This window comes from Zonotrichia leucophrys, chromosome 1, assembly GCF_028769735.1.
Source record: "Zonotrichia leucophrys gambelii isolate GWCS_2022_RI chromosome 1, RI_Zleu_2.0, whole genome shotgun sequence".
Classification (NCBI taxonomy): Eukaryota; Metazoa; Chordata; class Aves; order Passeriformes; family Passerellidae; genus Zonotrichia; species Zonotrichia leucophrys.
This window is the reverse complement of record NC_088169.1, coordinates 70,217,976-70,232,292: the sequence shown is the minus strand read 5'-3', so window position 1 is coordinate 70,232,292 and position 14,317 is coordinate 70,217,976. Positions and strand designations below refer to the sequence as shown.

The window sequence follows — 14,317 nt, the reverse complement described above, 5'->3', positions numbered from 1 at the left end:
GCTAGGCAAGATATCACAGACCCTCAACTCACCTTAGCCTCAGGTCCTCTTCCTCTAGCTGTGCCCTCAGGTGGCCTGGGGACACAGCAGGACCACAGGCCAGGGTGAAGGTCATCTGCCACAGGATCCCAAAAAACCCAGGCTGAAAACATCTGAATTTTGGGGCAGGTGATAAGCAGCATGCAGCAGAGGCTGATGTCAGAGTCCATGAGATCTGGTCTGGACCAGAGGCTGACCAGCATCATGCAGACTCAACCTCAGGCAAGGCAGGGAGCCAATCCAAACCTGCTCAGAGAGCCTTTGTTCCAGGACTTTTGCCTTTTGCAAAAGCCATGAAATGCTTTTCAGGGAGGCAGCAGAGCCCCTATGTATCTAAAACTGCAGGAGGGTTGTTATGTGTACAAGGGGCACAGAATTAGACATGTGAATCTCTGTGTGACTGGATCTCTTCTGCCATGTGCTGGATTCTGCATCTGGGACAGGGCAACCCTGGGTGCTCATACAGTCTGGGGAATGAGATGCTGGAAAGCAGTGGCAAGGAACAGGACTGAGGGTCCTGGTCAATGACAAGTTGAACAAGAGTCAGCAGTGCCCTGGCAGCCAGGAGGGCCCCCGTGTCCTGGGGGGCATCAGGCACAGCATGGCCGGCCGTGCAAGGGAGGGGATTGTCCTGCTCCGCTCTGGGGAGGCCTCACCTCCAGCGCTGGGGGCAGTTCTGTGTGCCATAATACAAGAAAGATATTAAACTGTCAGAGAACATCCAAGGGAGGGCAACAAGGATGGTGAAGGGTGTGGAGAAGCTGTGTGAGGAGCTGCTCTTCAGCCATCGGTCTGCTCAGGCTGGAGGACACTGTGGGCAGAGCTCATTGCAGTTACAGCTTCCTCATGAGGAGAAGAGAGGGGCAGACACTGATCCCTTTCTCTCCGGTGCCAGTGACAGGACCCGAAGGAATGGTCTGAGGTTGTGTCAGGGGAGGTTTAGGTTGGATATTAGAAGTAGGTTCTTCACCCAGAGGGTGGCTGGGCACTGGCACAGGCTCCCCAGGGAAGTGGTCACAACACCAGCCTGACAGAGCTCAAGGAGCATTTGGACATCACTCTCAGGCCCATGGTGTGACTCTTCGGGATGGTGTTGTACAGATGCTTGCGAGTCCCTTCCATGTCAGGACATTCTGTGATCCTGTGCGGGGGCTCCCAGCACACAGCCACAGGAAAGGCTCCGCCGCGCCCCTAGAGCCCCTCAGGCACCGAGCCCGGCCCTCGGCCCCCCGCGCGCGCCCTCCCCATCGAGCACGCGCCGCCGCCGCCCCGCCCACCCGCGCGGTCACGTGCCCTGCGGCATGGCCGGCGCGCTGGGGGACAGCGGCGGGGACGGGAGCGGCGGGAGCGCGCTCCTCCCTTCCTACATCTGCTCCTTCCCCGGCTGCGACGCCGCTTTCAACAAGGCCTGGCGGCTGTCCGCCCACCTCTGCCGGCACACGGGCGAGGTGAGCCCCGCCGGCTGGGAGGGAAGGAGGGATCTGTGTGAGCGAGGCGTGGGCGCCGCGCTGGGACCCCGCGGGGCACCGGGCTGGCCGCTTCTCCTGCTCGGGGCTGCCGCCACACCCGAGGGCTGCGCGCTGTGGCCGGGCCGGGCGCGGCCGGGCATGCTTCTGACGGCAGGATGGCCTCCCCGAGGGGGTGGGTTTGCCCACTGCTGCTCTCTTTCAGAGGCCGTATGTTTGCGATTATGAAGGCTGCGGCAAAGGGTTCACGAGGGACTTCCACCGCGCCCGACACCTCCTCACGCACACCGGGGAAAAGCCGTTCGAGTAAGGCCCAAGTTTTTACTTCTTAAGCTGAAATGCGGTTTTTGTAAGGAAAGGAAGTTAAAACAGGGCAGGGGTAGAGAGCATGCGTGCCTTTGGTGTCATGGGCACTGACAGGTACAACAGTGTGTACACGGGGTGGGATCAAACTTCCTGTTCTGGTAGTGATCTGTAACAAAGATGCTTAAAGAAGTGGGCAGATCTCCCCAAGAATACATTATTAAAAGGCTAACTTAGTCTCTGGCTTTTAGTGTCTTCAAAGCAAACTTCTATATTTGAGTTGTGAGTTTCAGTAATTCTTCAGTGTGTTGTTCTTGTACGATGATTTCTGTATCTGCCTAGGGAACAAGTCACTGACAGCAGTAATAGAAAATGCAGTTCATTTGCAGGTGCACAACCGATGGGTGCAATGCAAAATTTGGAACAAAATCAAACATGAAGAAGCACATTGAGCGCAAGCATCAGAATCAGCAAAAGCAATATGTGGTGAGTAATTGCCTTTGCACTGTACAGTGGAGGCTAAACAAGCTCTTTCTTGTGTATCTGGTGAAATACATCAACTTGCTATTATGTGGTACTTGTGTAAGTTCAAATACCATAACTGGGATTTCAGCAAAGATGTGAACTGAACAGTCATTATTTGGCCTCTAATCAAAACTTAATTTCCTCAATAGTGTGACTTTGAAGGCTGTAACAAGTCTTTCAAGAAGCATCAGCAACTTAAAGTTCATCAATGTCATCACACCAATGAACCTCCCTTCAAGTACGTGGATAATTTTCATACTGAACTTTAACACTTAAATACTGTAGATGAAAATAGGTGCATTTTCTCAGCCTTTTCATTGATGTGGCAGTAAAATAAAGAAATCAGTTTGTAGTCAGGGCTGCAAGTATATTTCTTGTACTAGTCCTTTTCTCAGTGGTCTGTTTTGAGCAACAGTCTTGGTGCTCTGTAACTTCATCATTCCAGCAGTTTTATAAAAAATAACACAACACTCCCCCGCCCCCCAGGTTTTAGTTCATAGTTTGACATACAGCCATAAGAGCCTGCACAGTAATGAAAAATGCAGCTACCTTTATTCCCCAGTAAGAAGCAGTGACCTGACATTGAGTAGTGAGTAGTATGTAGAAGAAGAGGACAGACTTGGACATTAATCTTGGAAACTGTGCATTGTGGCTCCATTTGGGTAACACCATGGATCTGCTAAAAGCAAAGTTCAGTCTTGTATTTCTTACAAGTGGGTCACACTTAACATGAGTGTTCATTACACTTCAGTGAAATGCACTACTGTGGTTGGATGACAGCCAAAAATGTCAGTGGTCTGCTGGTTCTGCACAAACCCCTTAAACTTTCCACTTTCTGTTCTTCTATATTTGAAGAGCCTGCTGTGTGGAGATGATACAAGGCTTGACTCTTCAGCTAAAGCTCAACTTGCTGTATATTTGGAAATCATACTATAGTTCTAACTCTCAAAGTCATCCAAGTCTATTGAAAAACTATTATGGAATTTACTTTTACAAGGTTGAGGGACACATTCATTTTGTAGGTGAGGGGAAACTTGAATTATTTTGTTAATTTTAATTGTCCTTGACTTAACAAAAAAATTGTAGATACGGTGAAAGAAATGAAACTACTGCTATTTTGTACCTAGGTGTAATAAAGAAGGATGTGGAAAGAGTTTCTCTACTCCAAGTCGACTAAAGCGGCATGAGAAGATACATGAAGGTAAAACTTTTTTCTTTTTAAGGTTATGTTTCAGCAAAGGAAGAACTGCTTCCAGTGCAGAGTGTGCATGGATGTATGGCAATCTCCAAGTGTTCTGGCCTAGATCCAGACAAGACAAGACACCCATTTTGAATTGTAAAGTGGAATATAACTGCAGGGCATTGCAGTGTTCAGTTATATGTGTTTGTGGCAGTCTGAGCAGAGCTCAGGATTCCTTCAGTTACTTCTTCTCCTGAGGTGCTTCCTTGAAGATAATCCATCTTTTGGAAATGGGCTGGTGGTAAAGGCATTAGCCTAGATGTCCAGAGCTTAGGATCAGTTGCCAATTCTGCCACAAATTTCCTATGGAGCCTTGGCAGAGCATGTGTATTTTTAGTTATTAATGAACCTATGTGAGAGGCTTTTAAGTGAAATCATCAGAATGTGGCCATGTACGGTTGAGCTAATCCTGCTGCCCTCCTGTCCATTCTTTCACTGACAGATAACCAGCTTTCCAGTGATAGGAAAAAACCAAAATCAAATCAAATCAACCCAACAGACTAGGAAGAGTACCCAGAAGGCTGTGATTTGTGCTGTGATTTGTACTGTGATTCCCTTTTCTTCAGACAAGGACTTGTTCATAGGTTTTTGAGCATTGCAGTCCTGGGATTTAAATAGTGTTGACTTTCTGTGGTTCCTGCCTGATAGAATGGTAGAATCTCTTTAGACTCTGGAATACTACTGTATGGTCAGTATTTCTTCATAATATGCAGGACAAATATTTATATAGAAGTAATATATATTACTAGTTACTCCATCTATTTGAGAGAAAGTGTGTGGCTGGGAGGAAGTAGCTTTACTGAAGCAAGGAGAGAGAGTTTCACAAAATCATTTAGGTCAGAAAGGAAGAAAGGATCAGTCACCTTGTCCAGCTCCCTGCTCAAGGTGGGGACAGTTAGACCAGGTTGTTGAGGACCACGTCCAGTGGTGTTGAATGGTTGCAGGGCTCGGGCTTCCCCAGCCTCTCTGGACAACTGGTGTCAGTGATATAAGATTTCTTACATAAAATTGCTAGGATTTTCTTTGGTTCTAATTTGTGTTGATTGTTTATTGTCTCTTATCCCACTCCTGTGCAATATGGGAAGAGATAAGGAAGAACTGGCTTTTAATTTTCAAATGCTGGAAGTGGAGTTCCCCCTTGTAAAACTGGACTGTTTGCGAGACCCTCTGTGATTGTAAACATTTGTTCTATTCAACAGGCTATGCATGCAAGAAGGAAAACTGCTCATATATTGGAAAAACTTGGACAGAGCTTCTGAAACATAATAAAGTCAGTCATGCAGGTAAATTCCAAATGCATTAGTAAACTTATGATGCAAATAGGAAACCAACTTCTAATCTGGAGTCCTTGCTGTACTCATTTCATCAGGTTGTCAGCATGTCCCAGACTTGTTTACTAACTTTATTGGAGAAGTGGCTGTCAATCCAGCCAGACCTTTGATGAAAATGCTGCTCAGTATACTAACTTAGGTTTGTGATTCAGTTAACAGAATACTGTTTTATGTAGGATTTCAGATCTGGATAATTCCTACTGCATTATCCTCCTGAAGTCTCTAAGTTCCTTGCATTTTGTGTTGATTTTAGCACTGTTCTAGTAGACCACCAGGGTTTGATTCTGAGCTGCTGTAAGAAGTTGTTTATTTATAGTCTGCCTTTCTTTCCCCCACTCAGAGCCAATAGTCTGCAGTGAATGTAACAAAACTTTTAAACGGAAGGATTACCTCAAGCAGCATCAAAAGACACATGCTGTGGAGAGGGAAGTCTGTCGCTGCCCCAGAGAAGGATGTGGAAGAACGTACACAACTTTATTTAACCTTCAAAGCCATATCCTCTCTTTTCATGAGGAGAAAAAACCATTCTCTTGTGATTATCCAGGCTGTGGAAAAGTGTTTGCAATGAAGGTATGTTTTTTTTTCACTCCTCTGATCTGAATCTCATTATCTGAAATTATAAACTTAATTCTTTTTTTTCCCTCCTGCTCTTTGTAACTGTAGCAGAGCCTAGCAAGACATGCAGTTGTACATGATCCTGAAAAGAGAAAGCTGAACTTGAAAGTAAGTTACACTCTTGAAAAGTCTTACCCTGTCACTGCAGAGGAGGGAAAGGAAAACTTTACCTGTTTTATAATCTGACTTCAAGCAGGAAAACAGGTCAAATATGTTGGTCATTTGTGAGATTCTTAATTTATGAAGCTCCTCTAGCTAATGCAGTCCTGGCCTCTACGTTATGTTTTCCCCCACCACAATAGTAGTCTTTGCTCCACAGGTCTGTTAAGTTTACTAATTCTGGATCTATTTCTGCCAGGCAAAGCGTTCTCGTCCCAAGAGGAGCTTAGCCTCTCGTCTCAGTGGCTACATTCCTCCCAAAACACAGCCAGGAAAGGATGAGGTTGTGGTGGAAAGCAAGACAGCAGATAAGCTCGTGGAAAATGGAATACCAGCTGTTGAAATTCGGACTCTGTAGCAAAGGTTAACCGAGACAGTGTTCTTCATGGAATGACCAATGTAAAGCTCAGCAATAACTTTATCTAAAGTTAATTTTTTAAAATTTTATTTTTTAAATAAATATATATTGTTTACACTGCTTCAGAAGGTCACTGATGCAACTCATTTGACTTCAGATCTTGGTTTTCATCTTTCTTTACTGTATTGTTTTTCTTGATTTCCATCTTCTGGTGTTCTTTCAACTCTTTGTCAGACATATGCCTGAAAATGCAGGTACTCACTCCTTCTCTAGCAACTTTTGGCTTGGAAAGGTAAGTTGCTTTCTCAGACACAGTCTCCAAAATTTGATCAAAAAGCATGAACTAAAAAAGAGGAGAAAAATGAAAATGGAACTAAATGAATGCACAAATACAGGTAGAAAAATATTTCAAGCTGCTCTGTAATAACATGATCTGCTTAGTTTAGCTATTAGCTGAACCAAGCTAGTTGCTAGTCCTAGTTTGAGCACTTTAGCTTGTCCTTTCCTAACTTCTTTACTCATAAGTAGGTTTAGGCAAGTCACTAGAGGGGGATTCAGCCATTTCCTAACATTTAGGCTGCACTGCTGACTCACAGGGTTTTGCTCTGTAAGGGTGAACATTGGAGTGGTCTGCATCTGACTCCTCTCCACCCTCCTCTGCCTCTAGATTCAGATATATTATTATATGAGGCTTTTTTCTTAAGGTATTGTCCAAAGGTCAGCAGGACCTGGTGGTATTGAACTGAGTAACAGTGCATTCATGTAACACACCAAATTCCTAACCTCATTATTAAGGCTTCAAGGACAATGTAAATCAGGACTATGTCATGAAATGTTCTGTTCCCTCCCATCATCAGGTTTTCCTGTTACTCCCTCCCTGTAAATTTACCTTCCTATAAAAAGTTATGTTCTTTTTGGATGAAGTGATATCACAGTTTTCCCCAGCAATTTAGTTGAGACAATCGTCAAGAACACCTAATTCACTAGGAGAAAAAAATAGTCTTACACAGAATATTTATCAAAAATCCATTTTTGTGAATGACAATGAAGTCTCAAGGCCCTGTAATTATACTGGGAAGTTGCCATCAGTTGCTTAACATTTTTAGTGATTTTCACTTTGCTAGTCTTGGAACACCATTCCAATAGCTTTTTATGTAGGAATGGACAACTAACCTTAGCCAAAGTTGCATCAATGCAGCTGCAGAAGAACTGGTGGTGAAATAATCCAGCTAAAATACAGACTTTTTCTTTTTAAATCAGACTCTTAAAGTTTTCAGAGTGGGTGAACTGGCTAAAGCCATAGATCAGAAAATTTCACTGGCCCCACTAATAGGGTGGTGCTGCATAGGAGTAGGAGCTGCTTAGACTCTGCTGTCCAAGCCAGTACTGCAGCTGGATTGTTAAGGAAGCATGGCATTTGAACTGTCTCTCTGGAACTACTTTTCTTTACCAGTGTTTGAAGAGGAGCAGCTTAAGACAGGCAGCCATTACTTGCAGGGGACCTAGATCTCCCCTGAGATACTAACAACTGTGGCAGTACCCAGTAAGGAAGGTCAGTACAGCTGCAGCTGTTTGATGACACTGACTGGTCCCACTTGCAGGAGTGCACTCACCATGTCTGTACTACTGCCTTTGGCTTGCCGGATGGTAACCTTCACATGGTGCCTCTTGTCAATCCACTGTGCTATCTGTTTAGTCTTGGTCTCTAAGTCGTTCTTGGCAATAGCTGAAGAAAAGGACAACTCCTTCTGCACCACCCCTGTTTAAAAGAGAACTGAAACTGTTGGCTTAACATTTGACAAACCCATACTAGTTGCTCTCTTTTATCAGCTTATGGTGCTTTGTGTGCTTGACTCCCTTCTCCCACACTGCTTTCTCAGAGCATCCTGATCTCGCTGTCTCAGCATGCACCACTCTCACCTGAGAGGCTGGCAACTTGATGTTCTCACACTCACTGCCCCAAATGGGAGACTGAGTGCATGTTTGAGGCACACAGGGAAAATCTCTCAGGGTCAGAAGGCTTAAGGTATTTTTAATTATAGTCTTGTTCATATGATCCACAATGTAGGTCTAACAAACAGGTAAGCATTGGATCTGGAATTAAGGACTTAGTGTGCAAATTCCTGTGTTCAGCACATAGGACAGCTGAAGGTAAAAGTGCTGATGTTAGACAGCCCTTCATCTCCAGGCCATTTTATTGAATGGTGAGTGCAATATTCAACCGGAAGTAGGGCAATGCCTTGTAATATATTTGAACAAAATATACATATGATGATATCTACTGTCTCTTCCCCCTTCAAGTTTCTCTAAAGCAGTTACTATCTGAATAATATTTTTGTGGTTTCTTGAACAGAGCAACTCACTATCACAATAATATTCTCCTCAAGACTGTACCCAAAGCACAGCTATCTTCATTAGCCTGAGGATATGAGAGGATACAAGGTCACGTGCCTTTTCTAAAACCTCTTTGCCAAACTCAGTTTATTAAACTTCTGGAGCGGGTGGTCCTAATGAAAAAAAAAACAACAAAAACAAACAAACCAAACTGAAAAGTGTTAAATACTGAAAAAGTTCTCTTACTCTGTACAAGACAGGGCTCCAGACTCTGTCTTCCTAGCAGCAAATGAGGAAGAGAGTGTTTCATGACTACTTGTGACAAACTATATAATTATGCTGGTGTATCTGGTCCTTAGTTTGTAAAAACTGCCTGTCACTCTATGCCTTAGTAAAAGAACAGAAATTCACTGAGACTCACGGAACCAGTGCCTAGTTATATTCACTCACATAAAGATATTTTTTTAACAAGTCAGCAGATGTCAAAATAGCAAATCCTAGGAGGGCAATAGAAGGCTTCTCTGTGGAAGACTGGACTAATCCAAAATTTTATTTTCACCACTGCAAATCCTTAATAGCCTGGACTGCACTGACATTGCTTTGGATTTACACAAATACAAGTAAGAGGATTTAATCTGTTGAAACCACTTTTAATGCAGCATTTTTCAAAGTCCTCAGCATTGTCGTGTTTACAGTGCACATACCTTGCTTTGGACTTGCTTTTTTCTTCTCTGCACGTTTAAGCTGCTCTTCATGAATCTGCTGCCCAGTCATCAGTCTGTAAACTGGAGGTTCTACGTTCTCCTGAAGCAGAACCAGTTTCAGGCCATGCTCATCCATAAGTCTGAGTGCCTCTGCTCGGTGCATGTTTCCTAAGCTCTCCCCATCCTGGTTGATTACGTGCAAAATACGATAGGGAATTCTTCGCCCAACGCTTCCAAATGCCGCTTTACTTTTTGGTTGTGCGTGAGATTTTTCACCTGTACAATATGGGTGAGTAAGCTCAAATACAGCTGACTTCCTAGGGTCAGGTACCACTATCCAGAATGGAGAAAAGAGCCACTTTTGTGCTGTCTGTGGCAGAAGAGTACCAAAGAACCTTTTTGCATATCTGCTCTCATTTCTGGCCGCTTGACATAAATATTTCATTGTACACAAGGCAGTCATCCTGAGGAAGAAGAAAAAACAAGTTACCCCATCGATCAGATTCTTCTAGTTATATTAGAAAGACTTGACTCCAGTTCAGTAAATCCTAGTGTTTGTAACTACTCTTTTAAAATGATACATGGTACTACTATACAGAATCATCAATCAACAGTCATTTTACAGTAACAAAGGGATTTAACCCAGAGAGACAATCTGACAAAGGAGCAAAATGTATGCGTTGATGTTACCTTCTGTGTCTTAAAATCTGAGCCTGAACTCCTTTAAAGAATCCAATACTTCTAGTTCCCTTCTTCTCACTTTCAAATTTTAATCTCAATAGTTACAGGCATCTATCCTGACATGGTACTCACGAAGCTATAAACTTTCAAACATGCTTCAAAATATACCCGTGCTTGAAGACTACTGAAACTCATCTTTGAGACATTTCTTCCATTGGATTTTTTCCCATTCTTCCCCGGTTCATGAAATCCCCCTGGCAATTCTGCTGCAGCTGCCCATTATTTGCATTTTGTTCAGACCTTCAGAAATCATCCATTTTCTAACAGCTGCAAAAAACTTTGGAAATAAAGAGCAAACTGTGAGTATTCTCTGCAGTTTTCCTTTTTTTTTTTTTTTGTTTAAAAGGCAGCAATTACAGGAAAAGCCAAGGATGATGCAGGAAACCAAACATCATACCAGAGGAGTTGGCAAGAGTGAGACCTTTTTTGCCCAGGAGGGAATGTGACTCTGCTCTATAAATACATGCATGCATACACATACACACACACACATATATGACATGGTGTAAACATGCATCCATGTGCATACATGCACATGGAAAAGGTGTAAACCATCAGCAAGGATAAAAAGCTATTTAAAATTCTAAGCAGTGTTGGCACAGGAACAAGTAAAATGACTTGCCTGTGAATAAACAGTCTGAAAAGTCTGGAGCCTGGGATGGATATCATACCTCAGCAGGGACAATGTCCATACAAACCACTTGAAGAAGGAGCCAGAGTTCATGAACAGAGCAGTCTGATAACAGCTGTTTGCAACCTAGATCCAGAACTCAAGCTGGCCACAGGCACAGGAAGAGTAGTAACATGATTTCCACAGCAGCCTAAAACCAGCTGGTAGAGCTACCTTCCCTTCCTGCCCTGGGCTCTGCCTCTGCCCAGTAAAAACAGCTTTTTGTCTGGCTGTGACAACAGCCCTATGACTGAACACCCACTGTCAACACACAAGTATCTTTGTGCATCATCAGTACAGCTACAAAAAAGCCATGATGTCCTTATTTTTTTAAATGGTTTCATAAAGCAGCTCTAGATCATGCAATCTGGGCATCACTGCTCCATACTGAATGACATAATTAAATTTATTTTCTATTCAGAAGAGCCTGGCTTGCCTTTGAGAGCGATTGATTTATAAAATTAAGTAACAGTATTTCAACAATGGAACAGCAGCTTGTTTTAAGGAAATTATGACCTTGCTCTGCTAAACACATGGTGTTGTTGGTATCCTCCTTCATTCTCTGACGCTGTTTAAACCTAATAAATCTAGCCTTAGCTGTCTGAAAGAAAACAACTCCTTTTTTATGGAAGGGTTTTTCTTTGCCTAGCACGGCAAAGACACGTGTGTTTCGCCTTGTGCGTTTCGCTCGTCCTTGCGTTAGCAAGGCCGCCTGACTCCGCTGACTGGGAGCTCCAAGGAGCGGCAGCTCCGGGCACACCGGGAACCGCGGGAGCCGCCTCGCTTCCCATGCCGGGCAGCGGCCACGGGAGGGGGCGGCATCCCGCGGGTGTCCCTCCCGTAAACGGAAGAAGGGCTGTACGTGGGTGTGTGACCGTGCCCTGTCGTGTCCGCCTTCCCGGCTCTGCGTGTCGCGGAGGTCACTGCGCGTGCCCGCGGCTGCCTGTGACCCCCTCTTACCTGCCGGCTGGGCCGGGCCGAATGGAGCCGAACCGCCGGCCCTGGCCCGCCGAAGCAGCCGAGGGACCGGCCCGAGCCGCCGGGAGGTTGCGGCACGCCCCGCCTCTCCCCTTTCCTTTTCCTCCTGCTCCTCCTCTTCCTCTTCCTCCTCACGCGCCTCCGCCTCTCGCCCCCGCCCCGCGCGTGCCCGTGGGCGCCAGCGCGCCTCCGCCGGTGCGCGCCCGCGGGAGCGCGCAGGGTGGGAGCGGCCGTGCGGGCGTGGTCCGTGTGTCCCTGTGTCCGTGTGTCCCTGTGTGCCTGTGTGCTCCTGCGTTTCCAAGGAACCTGGCGTGCCCCGTTCCCTGTGTGCCATAGTTGGGAGCTGCTGTTCCCCTGCGTGGCTCTGTGGGGTCCCGCTGTGCCTTTGCTGCGCTGCCGTGGGTGTGAGGGCCGCAGCGGGGACAGGCTCCGCGCTGTGCCCTGGGGCCATCCCTGCGGGGCCGTTCCGTGCTGCCAGCGGGGATTGTGTGGGTGCTGAGTGCTTTGTGTGTGTCTGTTGAGGCATAGAATCATAGAATTTGGGTTTGGGTTGGAAAGGATTTTTAAAGCTCATCTTTTCTAATCCTCTGCAATAAGCAGGAGAGCAGGAACGTCTTCAACTCCATCAGGTTGCTCAGAGCCCTGTGTGTCCTGACTTTGAGTGTTTCCTGGTATGAGGCATCCACCAGCCCTCTGAGCAACCTGTGGCAATGTTTCATCACCTTCCTCGTAAAAACTTCTTCCTTACCTCTAGTCTAGATCTACCCTCTTAGTTTAAAACCATGACCCGTTGTCCTGTCACTACAGGCCCTGCCAGAAAGTCCGTTCCCATGTTTCTTACGGGCCCCCATTAGGCACTGGCAGGCGGCTGTGAGCTTTCCCCGCAGCCTTCTCCAGACAAGCAGCCCCAGGTGCTGCTCCATAGGAGAGGCGCTCCAGCCCTCAGAGCATCTTTGTGTCCCTGCTCTGGACTCGCTCCAGCAGGTCCGTGTCCTTCCCGAGCTGGGGACCCCAGAGGGGGATGCAGCCCAGCCCCGGGCTGTGTGCCACAGCTGTCCCCCTGTCCCTGTCCCCATCAGGGGCTCCGTGAGCGGGGTGCGGGCAGCGCAGGGCGCAGCCGAGGCTGCAGGGGTCAGCAGCGGGTGCGGCTCTGCAGCGGCGTGAGTCAGACCGAAGGCGTTTCGGCGGCTTGGATTTGTTACCTTCTTTGGTAGGAGAGGCTCTGCCTCGGGTTTGCGAGCTGCTCTGTCCAGTTTGGAGACAGAAACATTTGAAAGAGAAGTTGAAATTCGTGGAACTCCAGTCAGCCGCTGAACAGCACTGGAGTTTGCTGAGGACCTCTCTCCGGAGCCCAGGGGTTCGTGCCTATCGAGGGATGCTCTTTAGCCATCCGGGCAGGAGCTGGAGTGACACTCAGACTGAAAGTGTGCTTTAGAATTTAGTACAAAATAAAGCTATGGAAAGCAGCTGTCCTTCCTGCCTAAAAATAATCAGAACTTTTTATCTTATATGCTTTAGGCCACAGCTAAATGACCCTTCTTTCCTCTCCCCCTCTTCTGTTCAGGAAGAAGAAATGCAATGAAAACATGACCTTTATGACTTTGAATTGAAAGCTTTATGTTCTTAATTGTGATCTTACAACGATTTAGTTTCCTTGCTGTTTTTGTTTTGTCATTATGATACATACACGTAAAAAAAGGTCTGTCATTGCTTCATGCTCTCCATCTTCACAGAAGACATCCTGTGGTAATCATGTGCAAACCCAGAAAACTTCACCAAATCAGTCCACAATATGAAGTTCATTCATATCACCTTATCCTCATGCTGGCAGTAATGAATTTGAAAAAATGCCAGTAACAGAAGTAGCCAAGTAGATGGTGAGCTGTGTTAAGACCCTAAATGACAACTGTAGCTTCTCCTATTATATGCAAATAGAACTGAATTTTTCCATCCTGCTCTTTTGTGCTTTTTTTAAATTTCACTCAGGCTTTATGCCTTTAGAGTTGTAAGCTCTTTGGGAGCAGGGATTACCGTCACATCTGTGGAATGCCTAAGAAAACTGGATCTCAGTTTGATGCTATTAAAACATAAATTATTGAAATTCTACAGTATCTAGTTGCGGAGAGTGAAATATTCCACAATAAGAAAAGGCGAAACAAAAAAGATTTTTTACTGCTCCTTTCATGGTCTGAAAATCAAGTGTGGAATTTGAATAAGCATGAAGGGAAATTTTGGCAGAGCTGAGGCTTGGAGAGATATTTTTTCATCATCAGCTCTGCAATATGCATTAGAAGAGAGCGTGTCAGCAGCTCCCTCGCAGTTAGTGACTATTGCCACTCTGAGAACCATCCCCACAAGACAGGTAATTTCCAGCAGTGTTAGTAGCAGCAATAAAGCTAATAATCCTCTTCACTAGTGATAAAAACTACCTGCATGAAAGCAAGGTACTTCAGAGCATACACATCACATTCCTTCTCTCTTCCCATTGTTTAATTCTGTTAAGTTTAAACCTGATGCTTGTTTTACTTCATGCCTTTCTAATTAAACACAGTGTGCCAAGAAACAGTGCAGCCTTCTAATGGAGTTTGTCCTCAATTAATGTGATCTTTCTGGGAGTTCATTATACTCTTTTTCCTTGTTCTTTGTCTCATGTCTGTTTACACTGTAATTGTCCTGGGGCCCTGTTTTTATGTATGCCTGCCACAATGAGACTGCAGTCATAATTATTTGAGAGACACTATCATAATAAGTGCAGTTAATAATAACTTTCTTCCTTCTACTTTGCCTGATGCACATCATCTTCTGCCCACCCCTGACAGTACACTCAGTCATTTATTTGTTTTTTAAATCCTTA

The 14,317-nt window shown here is 45.3% G+C and overlaps 2 protein-coding genes across 4 annotated transcripts; one reads left to right on the top strand and one right to left on the bottom strand.

Moving 5' to 3' along the window:
• The first annotated feature begins 1,320 nt into the window (after nt 1–1,320).
• Nucleotides 1,321–6,156, top strand: GTF3A (general transcription factor IIIA). 2 transcript variants are annotated; one of them, XM_064716875.1, is made up of 9 exons: nt 1,321–1,487; nt 1,711–1,811; nt 2,198–2,294; nt 2,483–2,571; nt 3,461–3,534; nt 4,773–4,856; nt 5,245–5,474; nt 5,568–5,627; nt 5,878–6,156. In XM_064716875.1, exons 1-9 carry the CDS (start codon nt 1,341–1,343, stop codon nt 6,034–6,036), a joined length of 1,041 nt encoding a protein of 346 aa, XP_064572945.1. In that variant the 5' UTR covers nt 1,321–1,340; the 3' UTR covers nt 6,037–6,156. The 2 variants fall into 2 exon arrangements, with proteins under 2 accessions (XP_064572945.1, XP_064572953.1); XM_064716883.1 differs by having other exon boundaries at nt 1,326–1,487; nt 5,571–5,627.
• Nucleotides 6,102–11,567, bottom strand: MTIF3 (mitochondrial translational initiation factor 3). 2 transcript variants are annotated; one of them, XM_064716903.1, is made up of 5 exons: nt 11,446–11,567; nt 9,924–10,092; nt 9,075–9,538; nt 7,650–7,795; nt 6,102–6,379 (listed from the first exon to the last, which is right to left on the bottom strand). In XM_064716903.1, exons 3-5 carry the CDS (start codon nt 9,535–9,537, stop codon nt 6,167–6,169), a joined length of 822 nt encoding a protein of 273 aa, XP_064572973.1. In that variant the 5' UTR covers nt 9,538; nt 9,924–10,092; nt 11,446–11,567; the 3' UTR covers nt 6,102–6,166. The 2 variants fall into 2 exon arrangements, with proteins under 2 accessions (XP_064572973.1, XP_064572966.1); XM_064716896.1 differs by lacking the exon at nt 9,924–10,092 and having other exon boundaries at nt 11,446–11,559.
• Nucleotides 11,568–14,317: the final 2,750 nt, after the last annotated feature.

Coding starts and splice junctions, on each gene's coding strand:
- GTF3A (XM_064716875.1), top strand. CDS start 1,341: ATGGCCGGCGCGCTGGGGGACAGCGGCGGGGACGGGAGCGGCGGGAGC. Junction 2,295..2,482: donor ATCAGCAAAAGCAATATGTG/GTGAGTAATTGC, acceptor TTTCCTCAATAG/TGTGACTTTGAAGGCTGTAA. Junction 5,628..5,877: donor AGAGAAAGCTGAACTTGAAA/GTAAGTTACACT, acceptor TATTTCTGCCAG/GCAAAGCGTTCTCGTCCCAA.
- MTIF3 (XM_064716903.1), bottom strand. CDS start 9,537: ATGACTGCCTTGTGTACAATGAAATATTTATGTCAAGCGGCCAGAAAT. Junction 7,796..9,074: donor AAAAGCAAGTCCAAAGCAAG/GTATGTGCACTG, acceptor TCTTTTAAACAG/GGGTGGTGCAGAAGGAGTTG. Junction 6,380..7,649: donor AAGGCAGTAGTACAGACATG/GTGAGTGCACTC, acceptor CCTCTTTTTTAG/TTCATGCTTTTTGATCAAAT.